Genomic DNA, 15940 nt, shown 5'->3' with positions numbered 1-15940 from the left:
AAGGCGATTTGACTGGATGGGTGGATGAGTGATCGACCAATAGAGGAGGCCGTCCCGAGGTGATGCCCCTCCCAGTGGCGGACAGATGCGGGAATGCACCAACGGGACACACAGAGAGAGAGAGGGCCACTGTACCTAGAGAGGTTACCCTCCTGCAGAAGGCCCTGGGACTCATCTAGCACATTGGGTTCACTGTGAAAAGGGGGCGAAGGGGGAGAACGGGAGTTTAAGGAGTGAAGTTGAGATCCGCCACCGCCCTGAACCCATTCCTTGTTAAGGTGGAAAAGCCAGGGCGTTCATTTGCTCTTAGCACAGCGAGCTAAAGATTAATGCTTTTCATTCTTACCGCTTCACAGCGCTGCCCTGAGACTGCTGAATGGAAACGTTATAAATCAACAGAGATATACAGAGATAATGACTGTGAGATATGGCTGGTTTCAAAGTATCAGTTCTCAGCACAGCGTAATAAACAAGGCAAGGTTTTGACCCAGAAGCGGATCCTCGATTGTCTTTTCTCAGTGAAGAAAGAAGTCTGAAATGTAGACTTGTCTGCACCGGGATTGTCACCTGTGGCTGGGCAACATGGTGGCGCGCGGGGCCTCGGGCTGCGAGGCGGCCGAGCCGGTGGCGTGGCTGGAGAAGCGCCGCTGCGACATCACCCGCGGCAGGAACGCGTCGTGCTCGCTCACCACGCTGGGGATGCTCATGGAGTCGTCTGGGAGCGGGAGGAAGGGAAAAAGGAAGCGGTGAGATCGTATTTACACATACAAACGTGAAAGAAAATGTACGAGGGAGGCGTTTCTGACTCTCTTCGTCATCCTCATCGGTGCGGCTGAGCGTGTCCTGCGAGGGCTGCCGCGACGGCTGGCTGTCCTGCTCCCACACCGTGCCGGTGCCCGTGTTGGAGCGCGACATCGTGGCCAAACTGAGGCGGTACGCCGACGTGGAGGTCCCCACCGTGCTGATGGACGTCTTGCCCTGGTACGCTGTTGAGAGGGAGCACGTCAAAAGGCTTAAACGGGAGACTAGGAGCATCTCGGAAGAAAATAGCTAACTTCAATGTGTTTCTGACCAGAGCCACTGTGCACGGCCTCCTTCAGGATCTTGAGCTCGTTGTTGAACTCTGCGAACAGGGAGCTCTTGCAGAGAGGCCGCGGGATGAAGCGGCGCTCCAGCTGGTCGGCGATGTGGTGCCGTGCTGTAATCTCCTCCTGGGAGTCGGCGGGCTGCGTCAGCAACTAGAAAGCACGAGAAGATGAGTTAGTAAGGTAGAAGAAAGCACGAAAAACAAAAAACATTTGAGAAATCTTTACCTTGCACTGTATGAACGGTCTCAGCAGGACGAAAATAGGGATCCGAGTCCGTACGATGAAGTCGATAAAGTCCCAGAAGGCCAAGCCGCCCACTTTCCTCAGAGCCATCTCTTTCACCTGCAGGCTCAGTCGATACCACTGGTTTCCCAGCGAGCGCTCGAAGCAAACCAGCACCACCTTCAGAGCTGCGGCGCAGAGGGAAGGGGATTTAGAAAACGAGGGGATAGAAAGTCGTAAAATGGCGCCACCTGCCGCCCATACCAAGATACGCAGCCTGGCTGGTGGACTCCGCCAACCCCTCCCTGCGCAGGTCTTTCCCCGTGTCGCCCGGAGTGGAGCAGTGAGCCGGAGACGCGTCCAGCATGAAGTTCTTGGTGCGGGAGGTGGAGATGATCCGAGGAGGCAGGAGGATGTTGATGACCGTTTGAAGGAGCAGGAAGATCTCCGGCTGCTCAAGGTGGGGGCTATCTGCAAAGGAAACACATTAAATATAAATATTTTAGCGCTATCAGCCAATAAATTATTTCTCAAACTCAGCAGTCAGGAGAGAGATCACATACCTTTGCTTCCAGATCCCACTGTCAGTACAAACGGAATAAGAAGGTTGAGCAGCATCCCCTCTCGCCTTTCCTGATTGGTGAAAGGTGAGATCACATGACTGAGAGGGAAGTCGTCCTTCAAGGCCTTGGAAGGGAGGAGAAAAACAAAAGCTTTAGTGTACAGAATGTGGAGACGATTGTTTATGAGAGGATGTTTATTTGAGGTTTACCTGGATCTGCAGAGCAACCAGCCGCACCACAGCCGTGCTGAAAGGAAGAGGAGGAGAGAGGTAGGGGCTGAGGTGGAGGAGAGGCAGCCCGTCCGCCACGCTGGAGGGACCGACCACTCCCATCACCTTACGAGAAACAAATTTTAAAAACACTCCGAAACAAGAGGATTGTTCTGCGTCCGTATGCTCCCCGTACCAGGTTGACGCAGACGTTGATCAGCGAGCGAAGGTGCGGCAGGAAGGAGATGATCGGCTGCCGCTGCAGAGTCAGGCAGATCCCCTCGATCAGGTTGCTCGCCGCCTCCCACTCCACCTGTCTCCTGCAGGACGCGCGACCACACGCCGCCACCACCACCCCGGACCCAAATAAAAGCACACGGTCACGAATTTAGAAAAGGCTCCATTCACAGAAAGGTCCATCACCCGATGACAAGAACGTGGAGGAAAAAAGGAGAAACAGGCTATCTGCTGGTACCTCCCAGCGTATCATCGTCACTTTTAATGACTGTGTTCAACTGACACCAAAGGCTGCAAAGCTCACAAACACAGCCAGCTAAACACTGCAGCAACAGATCACTGTGGGAACACACACCGGTGACCTGTGTCCCTCTGACGGAGTGTGTCCAGTCCTGTGTCACGGATACATACTGATTTATTTCTTTTTAATATTCAGGTAACTAACAAAAATAAGAAACAAAGAAAAATAAGCACATTTAGTTTTTTTGTTTTTATGTAATGTTCTTTGAGCATAATTTTATATATTAAATGTACCTGTTATTATTTTTAGTAAATTAAATAAATTAATAAATAAGTCTAAAGTGTATGAAACAAGTCACTTGTGTTACTTTACCTATTAGCATGTAGCATAACGTTAGTAGCACAGATGCTAAACAGTCACGGCATATATTGAAGGACAGTGGTAATGTCCTCTCATCTGCTTTTAAAATCAAGGTAGCCAAGAGATTCACAGTCTCTGTAACCTAGGCAACATGAAGACCAGTGGGACTCATGTTCATTATAGGCGCCAGTTGCTGGTTAGCGGTGAGGCCAGTATGCTAGCTAGCAAAAGCACCGTTCTCCAACTGATCCAGCTAATGGGCGGTTTAGACTTCTGCGACAATTTGACGCCGTAGCTATGGCGACAGCGCAGAGAATACGCAAACCTAGCATCGCAGCGACGCAGACCGCAAGAGCTGTGATTGGTCCGTTTGTTAGTAGGCTAGCGTGTTTCCGCTTTAGCATTTCCGGCTGCTTCTCCAAAGGTTAACTGAGGAGGTTCGGATACACAAACATTTGTACGACTCGTCTTGGCGAAATTTCAGTCGCCATTGTTTAAAGTGAAGCAGGAAGTAGAAACAAAAATGAACCCGACTGGCAGAAAAAGACACAGCGCCACCTAGAGTATGGGTGGTGTTTTTACAGAGTGAGCCAGACTGACGAGCGCACAACTACAGTATATATGCTCACACCGGCATAGGCTATGTGCGTAGGTTACGACATCTATGTCCCGCAGTACTCTAAAAGAGCCTCTGGTTATACCATTGGTTAGCCTCGTCAGTAGAGATCACTGCTATTGGTAGCTAGCTAGATGCTAGGAGACTGAAGGGACATGACATGGGCTTTAAATAGATAGTGGATTTACTCGACGTAATACCTTTGTTTCATTTATAAATGTCGGTCTATTTTACATTAACGCCTATGTGTTTGTTTCCCTGGATGTCTGGTCTATTGTGTTCCCTGGTACAAGACTGGCTTAGAGAGGACACTGCCAGTGATCCATTGTTACACACACCACACGCTCATTTACGCTTTTACCTCCTCTCTCACTCCCACACGTGCCCGCACAAAAACACACCACAGCTGGACTTACGGTACAGCACCCACGAACGGCAGCGCTACAGAGGACAGTGCCAAGAAGCCGTCTATCTACTGTACACACCACGGTACCGGCACAGCACGATACACTCACAGGGAAGACGGTGAAAGAAAAGGGATTGTATCCAACAGACCTGGTGCATAATGCCTGTGGGCGAGCGCACCTGAGCGTAGGCATCTTGTGGATTTTGTTGAACATGCGGTCCAGCCTCTTGAGGATGAGGATGAGGGCAGGACGGACGGCCTCCGATGACCAGTCGGTGATGGGCAGCATCTCCATGATGTAGCGCCGCAGCCCTCGGCTCTCCATGGTCAGGGTGTCGTAGGGCGCCAGCTTCAGCAAGGCATGAGCAATCTCCGCTAGTCTGAAACACATTCAGAGCGTCTTATGCTTAAGGAACTTGAGGTATACCTTTTTTATCACACTGACATCAGCCTCACCTCATGTGGGACTTGATGTCCAGGAGCTCCAGAGCTATGACCCGCGGCTCCCCAGCAACGTTCTGCAGGATTTTGAGTCTTGGTCCACAGTGTTTGTAAAACTCAGTGCAGATGTTTAACAGGGACTCCCGCGGCCGGCGGAACTCCTCCCGGGCGATGCGCTCGTCCAGCTCCTCCCGTGGCATCCCTTGACCTTCCTCCAGCAGGTGGAGGTTGTCCCTGGGACACAAACCGTTCATCAGACATTCAAACCCCAGAACTACGCCCTAGCTACCCAACAAAAAAAGGTTCTGACCTGGTGTTGACTCCTCCTGACATGGCGTGGTTTGCAGTAGTGCCTCCCTTATGGCCCTGATCACAGCGAGACAACTGAGGTGCTGTCATGGGCCTAAAGAGGAGAGTGAGTACAATATTAGCAGGACTGAAAATAGCATTTAATGTGGTGTTCATGCTAAGAGACAAACCTCGTGAGCGCCTCGGAGCTGTAGAGAAGGGCCTGCAGAGATGTGGCCAGAGCAGCAATGGCTGCGATCTCGTCCCTGGCAGCCGAAGCAGACTCCATGGTGATTGTGTTGCTCTTCAGCTTCTGGAGGAAGCAGGGAACCAAGGCCTCCAGCACCATCAGCATCTGGAGACTGGAGGGACGCAAGGAAAACATCGGGACAGAAAATTCATTGCTGTAGAGTTAAAGATATACAAAAAAAATAGGAAGTAGTTGCCTCAGTATTTTTCCATACCTCCTAAAGGATTCAGGGGCGTAAGCAACTACGGTGACACAAAGCTTGATGGCCTCAGTGATAGAAAAGGCCAAGTCCTCATTGCCATAACAGAAATCTGTGAAACAAATATGAAAGGTTTTGTTTGCACACGTCAAGTACATGTATGCTACTGACAGAGCTTTCCATGACTAAACACGTTTACCTAGAGATCGCAGAGGTTTCTCGGCCTTGACCAGCTCCAGAGCGTCCAGGGCATCCTGAGTTTCACCTTCCAGAGAGACCAGCAGGTCGAACAGACATTGGGCGGACACTCCTTTGGATAGACCAGTACTGGTGCTGGTCTGGGAGGAAGACAGAGAAATCCATGGTATGAAACAATATCAAGGAAAACCAATTGATTTCAGATTTATTTGAATGAATATATATATAAATCTCACAGTGAACTCCAGCAGGGGAGCGACGCTGGCAAACAGCTGCAGGATGAAGGGTTTTCTGTGGAGGATGTAGAACTGCCGGCAGCAAAACTCGACGCCCTGCCTCAGTAGAGGGTTGCTCTCATAGTCAGCATAGACCTGTGACAGCAACACAGAAGGAACCATGATAAATCAGAAAATACTACAGTTTCCTTTAAGACATTTCAGACGCAGGCCCAGTCAGTGTCAGGGGTGTTCGCACCTGCAGCATGGTGGGCAGGATCCACTGGTAGCCGCTCAGGGAGAAGAGATGGTTGAAATGCACGGCGGTGTTGATAGCGGTCGCCGTGTACTGCCTGAGCAGGGCGCTGTCCTCGGGGTGGAGCAGCAGCGCTCCGTTGAAGACGTTGAGGAACAGCATCATCTCGTCGCCCCACGGGTACTCGCTGGGCATGCCCAGAAACATTTCCTCCAGCAGCTTGATCCACAGCACCTTGTGGAGGGTGTCCAAACCAAACAGCTCCTTGCCTGGAGATGGAAAACATGAAAGTAAATTATAAACTGAAAGGTTTATGGAACTTTTTCTGATGATACACTCGGTGCTTGTCTCACCTTGAGGCTCGTTGAACAGGGAGAACTCTGCATCGATGGCTGTGCGCGGGAATGAGGGCAGGCGAAGCAGGTCTTCCTGCAGCAAAGAGACGTGGGATTGCTTGTGCACAGCCGGCATGTGTTGCGTGAGGGAGATGAGGAACAGGACGCGGCCGACTTCTTCTAGTTTACGAGAAAATACCTAGAAAAAAAGAACATAGGAAGCAGAATTTAAACTAGACATACTTTTACAATTTTAGGCTCTAGTGGCAATTGAAGCAGACAAATTTCATTGAGATACATTTGGGTTACATTTGAACCCTTACTTGTTTCTGGATGAGCTCCTGTCCTTTCTCAGGCAGCATGTGGACCAGGTTGAGCTGGGGAGACACTGACCTCCGGAAGGGGTAAATGTCCCTTACATAAGTCTGAAGCAGGGAGATTAAAGTGATTGTCATAGAAAAATCAAGTAAAACCTACAAAGCAGTTCTCTCAACAACAAATAAAGTCCCTGAACAAAGCAACCACCTTGGAATAATGGATGAGGTTCCATCGTTTGTCCATGAGGAAGTAGTGCGCTGATCTGGCTTCGGGAATGTTGAAAAATTCAAGACACTCCTGTTTGGAGAAAGAGGAGACATTTTATTTATGGTATTTAGTTGATTCTCAGGCAGCGAAATTTATACTTAGCTACAGCAGAAGATGCTTAAACTCCCAGATTAGAGAATGAAGTTGGTGTGGTTACCTTCAACAGGGCTTCAAACTGAGTGTCTTCGTGGACTGGTAGCTGTGTTGGGATGTCACATTCATTCTGCCCGTGCACCACTAAGGTTTTGGTCCCTGCATCGACGAATAACAGAATAGATCAGTGTATTAGAATATTAACTTCGGTTAATACTGTGATAATTTAGTATCAACAGGCTCACCTGGCATGGACGCAGTGACCAGGAGCTTGACCTCACACTGCTCCTTCTTCATGGTCTGCTTCAGGTCCTTGAAGAAGAGCCCCTCCACGTAGCCCACCACCTCCCACAGGAAGGTGAGCGTGGCCGAGATGGCGTCCATGCCCCATTCGCACGGCGTCCGCACGAAGTACATTATCAGCCCCACCTGGGTGGCAGTGAGAGAATCGACATCTGGGTTCATTTAAGATGAATAAAATTAAAAGATTGACAACACGTAGTTGCATCTGTTCTCACCAGGTAGTTAAAGAGGATGTGAGAGGTCTGAGCTGGCAGATCTCCGATGTTGAGCAGGAGCTTCCTCAGCATGTACATCAGCTCATCCTGTCACAAAGGCACAAGGCAATCAACTCAACTCACATGTCATATCTGTCATTTTTAACTTGCAGCTGCATCTGTGTGTTCTTCAGATGTTTGCCTACCTGTCTGTTGCTCACTGTTAGTTTTTCCAGGAAGTGGCGCAGGACCAGGGCCGGATCTTCAATCAGGCAGTTCCAAAGGATTTGCTGAGCAACGGCACTCACTGAAGAAAGAAATATTCAGTTTGTGAATATTTTAGGTCCACAACTTAGCTGCCAACTTTTCTTTTTATTGAATCTGGAGGCAAACAGTTTGACGTAAAACGACACCTACCGGCCACGCCGTCCTCTCGAACCTCCCCGTCCTCCATGAGGTGCACTATCGGTAGGACGGCGGCACAGATGCACGCCGGGAAGACGGCCTGCGGTGGCTGCAGCATGTGGTGAGTGGGAGTGTGCTCTGTTGTGTTTTCTTCGTCTGAAAAAAATAACAAACCAGAATTATCGCCTTGTGTTCGTACGCCTCCGCCAACCTGTCAAGTTGGACCGTACGTCCATGACTCTAACTTCAGACTTTTGCGAGGTCACTGGGACTTGTTTGTCGGGACGTTCAGCTGTCATACCTTCAGCACTGGCCAGCGAGCGGACGGACCACACGGAGCCCCGACGGAAGGAGTAGTTCCTGTGGGAGTTGCTGGAGGCGCAGGATGGACTGACGGACAGGCGGCGTGATGCCAGGTTCACCACTTCTTCTGCTGGCGGGATCAACGTCAAACAGACAGTATGGATACCAAAACAACATGCCGCCAGGGTGCAGAGCTATCACCGGCGTGCCAGTTCCCGTCAAACTCCCGTGTGTGTGTGTGTCTGCTACACCCACCTTCCTCCTCCTGCTCAGGCGGAGGGCTGCACGTGGGCTCGTAACAGGCCTCCTGGGCGACGGGGATGGCCGTGATGATGCTGGCCTCGCGGCCCAGGCGCCGCTTCTCCTCCTCCTGCTGCAGGTTCTTGAGGATGTGCTCGGCCCGCTGGTGGGAGCGCGACACCGCCCGCGCCGAGAAGGATTTCTAGAGGGGGGGAAGGGGGGGGGGATTGGGGCGGTGGCGTTGGATCAAACAGCGCAGAGGCAGAGCAGCCGGTGTGCACATACAAAAGATTCAAAATGATGCACAGACTAACAGTTTAAATCTTTCAGGAACGTGTGAGCACAGCTACTCTAGGCTTATGGTTACATCTGAGGAGCATTTTGTAAATGTAAAATGACCGGACAACACATTAATACAGTAAGTCTCCTCCAGCACATTGATCTCATGCTCTAATGCCGCCCTGAGCATCGTGAAGAACACCGTTGAGGAGTCGAATCGGCTCAATCATGACAAATTGTGACACAAATAAACGTATTCAGACTGGAGTACGGAGAATTTACTGTATCTTGTGTACAGTAAATGCCTCACAGCATTCGCACAAGTGCTCATACACATCCAAGTAGGCTGAACGCATGATATGAAAAACATACACGGCAAAGTCATTCTCATCCAATGACCATGCATCAACAGCACAACACACACAAAATGTCTGTATGTCCGATGCATGCTGTTATTTTTTCTTTTTTTTTCTGTTCTCAAAGCAAGTGCTAGAACACTTTTTAAATGTAGTCAAGATGCAACTATCCGAAATGACCCATGAAACTGCCCCAGCTTCTGGTCCATGATGAAAACCTATGGCTCCCAATGGGCTAAAGGCACTTAATGGAGTTAATTTCCCCTCCTGTCATTAATGATCTGAGGTAACAAGATGCATCAGCACAAACATCCGGGACAGAAATACCAACTTACTATGGTATGGACTGACTGAATTAATGTGGGGTACTAAAAACAAAGACAGTCGATAGATAAATTATAGAACATGTGCTCGCAGGTCGTCATCAAAATCTACAAAAACATATTTTGATCATCATGCTCTTTAACAAAAACGACAAGAAAGGAAAAGCATACACCAAGAAATCTGGTTTAAGACTTTAAAATGATCATTTTAACAAAAAAAAAAAAAATGTATTACATATATTTTTTTTTTTCCAACAGACAACATCAACAGATTTCTTGTGTCCAGATTACAATTGCGGAGAAGTAGTAATACATTTTGAAGCAATCTAAAGTGGATCTGCTTTTGGTACGTTTTTAAGCAGAATCGGAAAATAAGCTTCAAAATAAAATATTCACAATTAAAAATACGGTTTTGGGATTTTAATGATGAATTCTCACATCTTTAAGAAATGCTTTTTGTCCGCATGTTGTGAGATTTCCGATTTATACATATATGCATACATTTTTTAAGAGTAATATTTGTATATTTATACATGTTCAGGCTTAGACTTACAGACTGGTCCTCGTTGATCGGGTCCTGGACGCTGCCGGTGTTCTGGGGCACCCAGGGCGGGTCGAATATGGGGACGCAGGGCATGCCCAGTATTGGAGACGGCAGAGTGAAGTTGATGCTGGGTGGAGGGATCTGAAACGTTACATAAAGTTATGATTTAAGTTGCCGTGACCACCAGTAAATCAATTCAGCTTGGTTCGCATTTTTATTCTGTACCTTAAAGATTTGCTGGGCTCCTTCCTCCATGCGAGGCCACACCTGGTAGCGGAACCGCCACAGCGTGTAAAACTTCAGGATGGAGTTGATGCGCTGGCAGGCCTCCTGGTGCTGGAACTCCGCCGTCATCATTTCGGTCACCGCGTCGGGAACCTTCACCGCGCACAGGAGGAACATGGCGGCTGGAGGTGGGGAAAATGACAGGGAGGGAGAAAGCCAGAGTATGTGTTTGAGTCCGAGAGACGTTTATGAACTGTGAAGGGCGCGGCGACCTACTGGGACGGGCCCCTCGGATTCAGACTCACCCGCAGCGGCTGCCATGTGTTCGTCCACGCTGAGCAAGAGCTCCCAGGCCGCCGGCTGGATGTCTCCGTACATGTCGTCGGTCAAGATGGGGGCTGCCTTGATCAGCAACGAAAGAGGAGCTGGAGATAAGCTCATCACCTGAAAGAAAGCAGAGATATAGATTGATGTTTTAATTTTCTGCAGCTGCAATAGGGATAAAACAATTAAAAATGTATAAATCATAGTAGCTGACTCAATGGACCTGGTTGCGGATGTACTTGAGCATGCCCGTATCCTTCTTCCCCTCGGTGTTGGAGTCAGTGGGTCTCCTCTTCATGGATGGGGTCCTCAAACAAGACTTGTCCGAACACTGAAGGCAAAGACACTTTCGTAAACCACCAAATCGCATGTCTCGTCATTTCCGAAAAAAACGGTTTACGGAATGCACCTCTTTGCTTTTCTTGGCGCGCCCTCCGATGTTGCCGGAGGAGGCGCTGTCCTCCCTCAGGCTGTCCACCGTCTCGCCGTACACGAGCTTGATGGCGCGGACCAGGCGGGCGCAGGAGCGGCTGTGGTGCTGGTAGCAGCGCGGGTGGCAGAAGTCGATGTGGGTGCATATGAAGCTCTGCTGGTTGCACAGCAGGATCATAATCTGTGCCGAGACGGAGCAGAGAAGAAGGGGAGTCAGCATCGAATGAGGAATATATAGACATCATCGCTACAGGTAGAGACGCACGTACATGAAGCCAGGACATGTTGCGGTGGTAGTTGTCCTCTAGTCCTCCTGAGCCCTGACCCTCTGGCTCGATGCTGGGTTCACTGGTGCTGAAGGGACTTCCTGCAACATCAGAGGACACAAACGCTTAAAATAAACCAGTTAACCATTTACAGCTCATGGGTTTTATCTTCATCCTACCAATGTCAGTAACAGTGTCCCTGCTGTGTGTTTGCGACAGCAGCCCTTCATCGTTCTCAGAGGAGGAGTCCTGCCGAGACAACTTGGTGCTCTTGAGGCTCCCCGCGCGCCGTATAGAAGACAGGGAGCCACCTTTCTTCACGCGAAAACTGCGGGCGCCTTTAATCTGAAGAAGCCGGGAGCCTCCGATGCGAATCTTCCTTATGGGTGCTGGAGAACAAGGAAGCGGGGGGAGATTATCTATAATCATCAATGAGCAATGATCGGAGGGAGCGGTAAGGAGCCGAATGAAAGGTGAAGGCGGGTCCCACCTTGAGCCTCCTGCGTCTTCTTATCATCGCCGGTGGTGTCAGATTTCAGAGTGTGGCTGCTGCTGTTGAGGGAATCGTGTCCGTCTTCGTCGTCGAGGATTCCCGCGAAGCTGATCTTCCTCTCGTAGCGGTGGCGGCCGAGCTCTGGGTCCAGACGCAGGCGGCAGCTGTCCAGATCCTACAACCAACACGGGAGAGTCTCAGTATGAAAAACAATATCAGTTTTGAACTTTTGATGACAAGCAGATTTCACTACTGACCACTAGTGGTTCGGTGCGTGGTCTTGGTAGGCAGGGGAAGGTCTCTCGCAGGAAGGTGGTGATTTCTAACAACAACTGGCAAGCCGCCATCTTCAGGGCGAAGGGGCAGCCACATTTTGTGGGATTGACCGTGTCTTTGGAGCGGAAATGGAAGAAAAGTTAAAACAAGTTACTGAGCAAGACAAAAATGGAACTGCCACCTTGCATTTGTATGCTGCCACCAACGAGTCAAGCTGCAGTTTATATCCATGACTACACTGACATTTATGGGAACACAGTCGCTGGGACGGAGGCATAGCAATCAAGTCAAGATGAACCCACTTCTAGGCAGGTCGTTAAACACTCACTGTCATCTAAATAATCTTCTTCCTCATCCTCTTTTCTCATCCTCCGTTTGGTCTCCTCGTCGTAAATGTAACCCAGGATGTTAGCGGGGCTCTCGCTGTCCGAGTGGCAGAGTTCACTGAGCCTCGTGCCGATGGCCTGAGCGGATCAAACGCAGAAAGACACGCTTGAAATCAATCCTTACTAAGTGTCACCATGAGTAATCTGTCAAATATTCAACTCACATCTCCCCACTGGCAGAAATGTTTGGCTGCGTTCCACTGGAGCTTCTGGTTTCTTTTGTTGCCTACGATAGGGGATCGGCCCCTAGACAGGCCCCGCTTGGTGATATTTACATGATGGCCCTTCATCCATTCGGGCCAGTTGCCACGGTTGCAGCGGTGGACAAATCTGGCACACTCGAGGAAGAGGGAGGCCCGGGCCACAACCGGAGCTTCCTAGAAGAACCAGGAAGTAAATAAAGATTTTAAAGTGGCAGCTTTTATTGAGCATTTATTGTTTCTTAAGTGAAACATACCAGGTCCAGGGCAGCGGCAAGGATGGAGGCGTCAGGTATGGTCCCCGGCTCGCAGCAGTTGAGCAGGAACTGGAAGCGTTTCATACCCTGTCGGATGGCGCCCAAATTCACCACGTTCTTGTTCTTCATGGCCTCCTGACTGGCGGCCAGACGCTCCTGGAAGCCGTGAGGTCCTGGAGGAGATGATGGAGAAGATAGAGAAAGGAAGAGAACATAACAGAACATGCAAAGCGAATTTTATTGAAAAATACAAAGCATGTTCGTCATATAATATATATATGCAAAAGAAAGACTGCACTGGAGGCTACACATAGACATTGCATGGAGCAACATCACCATCCAGGACATTTAACAAATAGCACTGAAGAGCCACCGACAAATGAAGCTGAGTGAGAGATGACACACAGCCATCGGCACAGGTTACACTTGAATTTTCAATTTTACTTCAGATGTAGAGATTCTTGAAGGATTTGATGGACTGGGTTATTTCCAAGCACCCTGTACGATGCGTTCTTTACAATTGGATCTAATGAATCATACTGAAATGACAAGTGTAACCACAGCCGCGCAGGAGGAAGCTGTATGTGGACCATCGTGTTTTATCACTGAAAAAACCCAGGCACCGGAAGATACCACCAGACGTCACCACAGAAGAGACGGAGAGAGCGCCGACGGGCGTCATGCGCGACGTAGCACAGAAATACGCTCCACAGCAAGAAAGATGGTTTCGTGGATGCGAGGCACCGCCAACGCACCGCCTTTCCTCTCTTTTCACCGCCGGGCGAAAGAAAGAGGAGCGGGTTCAATGTCGAAAAGAACAGGACGTGCACTGGAGGGAATGCAGAGTTTGGTGACACGACACAAAAAAAGTTGCGACAAATCAAATGAGAGTGCTCTGTTATTCTATTACTACGCTAAAAAGCTTGAGAAAGGGTGACAAATTTTGGCAACTTACGGTCATACTCCAATACAAGGGGGCTTTCAACGCATCTGAATGTCTGTCTGAGGGATTTTTGGCAGAATATTTCCACAAAATGAGGTTTTTATTTTTGAAAGTTGTGTGAAATTTGGTTTTATTTGTTTATGGTAATTACATTATGTCTCTTAAAGGGGTACTGCAGCAAAAAGTTCAGCTTCTTCTAGTGGACATCGTGGGACCTTATTTACCTTAAATAAAAATATGTATGGAAGTCAATGGGGTCAAAAAAAAGACACAATACCATTTAGTACCATTTCTACATTACCAACATCTACAATTATCTATTTGTTTATGTATCTATGTCAGGTTTATGTAGCTTGTGCAGAGAGAAGAAAGTCTAAGTACTACAATTACAGTGTAATTCATGGAGCAAACCATTGATTTCCACTAATATTGCCATTGAGTACAATACATATTTCTTCTGAAATAAGGTCCAACAATGGTCCAGCAGAAGGTTTATGACTTTGCCTCTATTATAGTTTAGTATAAACTCCCAAAACTACAATAAGACAAACTAGTAGTATGGTGTTTTCATCTTTTGTTAAGGTTATGATGAATAGTTTGAGTATAATGTGCAAAAATATAGTACATTTTACATTTTTAGCTACTGTGATAAAGGTTCCAGCAGGAATTGTGTGTTTTCAGACTCGACACTCGATGGGTTGAAAAGAATACATTCAGGCTAAGGGCCTTAGCGAGCAACTACACGACAGAGCTGACATGGAAAACGGGCAAAAGACAACAGGCCACAACTTGTGAGGCGAGACAAAACACCACACGAGACAAAACAGAGGTGGGGACAGGACGAGAGGTAAAGAAAGAAATAAATAGACAAAAGACGATGGGTTGTGGGTGGGCAAGGGGCACCCCGGGGTCGGGGAGGTCTACCATCTTTCTCTTCTGTGTGGTGAAGCTTGGATGGATTCCTCCTGCCAGACCTCCATTTACCGAGCCGCTTGAAGAAATTCTCCTCCTCGTCCCTGCCGTACTCCGGCCCCGCCGCGACCCCTTCGGACAGCTTCACCGCGCTGGTGAACTTCACCTGACGCACATATAAAATAAAGCCGTATTTGACGCATTTACTACAGTTAACTGTTTTGTTTTCTGCTGGCTTTTTAACCCACCTTTGAGCTCTGACGTATGAAGGACAGTCGATCCACTGAGCTGATATCCAGCAGGTCCTCAACACCGTCCGTCAGTCCAGATAGAGAGGAACGCTTCAGCCAGTTGCCTGAAGAAACAGGAATTTAAAAACTGCATTTAAAAGACTTTAATCCGGAGATGTAAAGCCACCAATGTACTGAACACACTGGGTTGAGCACACATGCACACAAACAAGGGTCACATAAAGGAAGTATAGGACGAGGGCATTCACTCATTTTTGTCAAAGATTCAGTGGCTGAGGCTCATTCAAAACTGGTGCAGAAAATATATTGTTGCTTGCAAAAGACCCTGGTTGAGTGGTATTTGCAAATACACTCTGATGGTATGTTCACAGATGGATGGAGCTGCTCTATAAGGTCAGAAATCAATAAGTACGAAAGTGCTTCCGGCTGGAATTACATAACCATCAGTAAAAATGCTAATATTTCACTGCTTAGAATAACTTAACTTAATTACTACTCATAAAATATTTGAATGAAAGTCAATGTGATTAGTTGGCAAATGTCTGGCAAGCTAACCCAGTTTCGCTAATGGATGGATGAAAGTCAATGGAATGAATTTAACAATTTAATACATGGTAACATGCAATTTAAAAGTATCTATAACTACTAAATGCCACTCAAAAGCTTCGATGTTGCTAAGTGCTAAGATATCCATCATTTTTACTACATACTAGCAGGTAGCTGTTGCCCTATCACATGCTAACACTAGCTTTTTTTAGCATTAGCTGTGCAGCAAGCCGTTCCTGCGTTTCTTTTTTTTTGGCCCTACAAAGATGCGCCATCTATCCACGCGGTGCGACTTGCAAATACGATCCGAGCCAGGCCTGGAGGCAACGTGCACACTTGGGCGAGGCGACCAACAACGGCTAACGACAGACGCGGCACAAATACTGTATGGAGATGGGTCCACATCCACATACGTAAGACAGAGAGAGTGAGTGGCAGGCGGACAGTCCGACGGCATGCTACGGCACAAGAAGGAACACAAAACAGACCAAAGAGATGAAGTGACTGGGCCTCACGTCGGGCAGTGTTACAATGTTGGACATACAGAACACATCATGTTAGAGTGGATTTTGGCAAAAATGGCAGCAATGAGATATGGTCATGGAAATGTTTTCTGTGTCTGGACATGGGAGAGAATGATTTGTAAGCTTTGTTAAACACATTTTTTCCTTTAGGTTGCC

The 15940-nt window shown here is 48.4% G+C and overlaps 1 protein-coding gene across 1 annotated transcript in view; it reads right to left on the bottom strand.

Annotated features, from left to right (window-relative positions):
* unc80 (unc-80 homolog (C. elegans)) overlaps positions 1–15940 on the bottom strand; it is a gene marked incomplete at both ends in the record, with an annotated part of 32596 nt that overhangs the window by 3931 nt on the left and 12725 nt on the right. The window contains 41 exons of the mRNA XM_084574383.1: positions 136–192; positions 568–715; positions 807–986; positions 1073–1238; positions 1314–1498; positions 1575–1781; positions 1874–1997; positions 2083–2208; positions 2279–2402; positions 4092–4322; positions 4399–4617; positions 4694–4786; positions 4863–5033; positions 5136–5232; positions 5320–5458; positions 5555–5689; positions 5793–6058; positions 6143–6323; positions 6448–6549; positions 6650–6739; positions 6867–6961; positions 7048–7231; positions 7321–7407; positions 7506–7606; positions 7717–7860; positions 8006–8137; positions 8263–8449; positions 9759–9890; positions 9975–10156; positions 10280–10418; positions 10522–10629; positions 10708–10911; positions 11000–11097; positions 11176–11385; positions 11487–11664; positions 11747–11880; positions 12094–12229; positions 12316–12528; positions 12609–12781; positions 14476–14629; positions 14712–14818. Of these exons, the coding sequence (XP_084430509.1) occupies positions 136–192; positions 568–715; positions 807–986; positions 1073–1238; positions 1314–1498; positions 1575–1781; positions 1874–1997; positions 2083–2208; positions 2279–2402; positions 4092–4322; positions 4399–4617; positions 4694–4786; positions 4863–5033; positions 5136–5232; positions 5320–5458; positions 5555–5689; positions 5793–6058; positions 6143–6323; positions 6448–6549; positions 6650–6739; positions 6867–6961; positions 7048–7231; positions 7321–7407; positions 7506–7606; positions 7717–7860; positions 8006–8137; positions 8263–8449; positions 9759–9890; positions 9975–10156; positions 10280–10418; positions 10522–10629; positions 10708–10911; positions 11000–11097; positions 11176–11385; positions 11487–11664; positions 11747–11880; positions 12094–12229; positions 12316–12528; positions 12609–12781; positions 14476–14629; positions 14712–14818 (6139 nt within the window). The remainder of the gene's footprint in view (positions 1–135; positions 193–567; positions 716–806; positions 987–1072; positions 1239–1313; positions 1499–1574; positions 1782–1873; positions 1998–2082; positions 2209–2278; positions 2403–4091; positions 4323–4398; positions 4618–4693; positions 4787–4862; positions 5034–5135; positions 5233–5319; positions 5459–5554; positions 5690–5792; positions 6059–6142; positions 6324–6447; positions 6550–6649; positions 6740–6866; positions 6962–7047; positions 7232–7320; positions 7408–7505; positions 7607–7716; positions 7861–8005; positions 8138–8262; positions 8450–9758; positions 9891–9974; positions 10157–10279; positions 10419–10521; positions 10630–10707; positions 10912–10999; positions 11098–11175; positions 11386–11486; positions 11665–11746; positions 11881–12093; positions 12230–12315; positions 12529–12608; positions 12782–14475; positions 14630–14711; positions 14819–15940) is intronic.

This window comes from Chelon labrosus (assembly GCF_963514085.1).
Source record: "Chelon labrosus genome assembly, chromosome: 24".
Classification (NCBI taxonomy): domain Eukaryota; kingdom Metazoa; phylum Chordata; class Actinopteri; order Mugiliformes; family Mugilidae; genus Chelon; species Chelon labrosus.
This window is presented reverse-complemented; position numbering and strand designations above follow the sequence as displayed.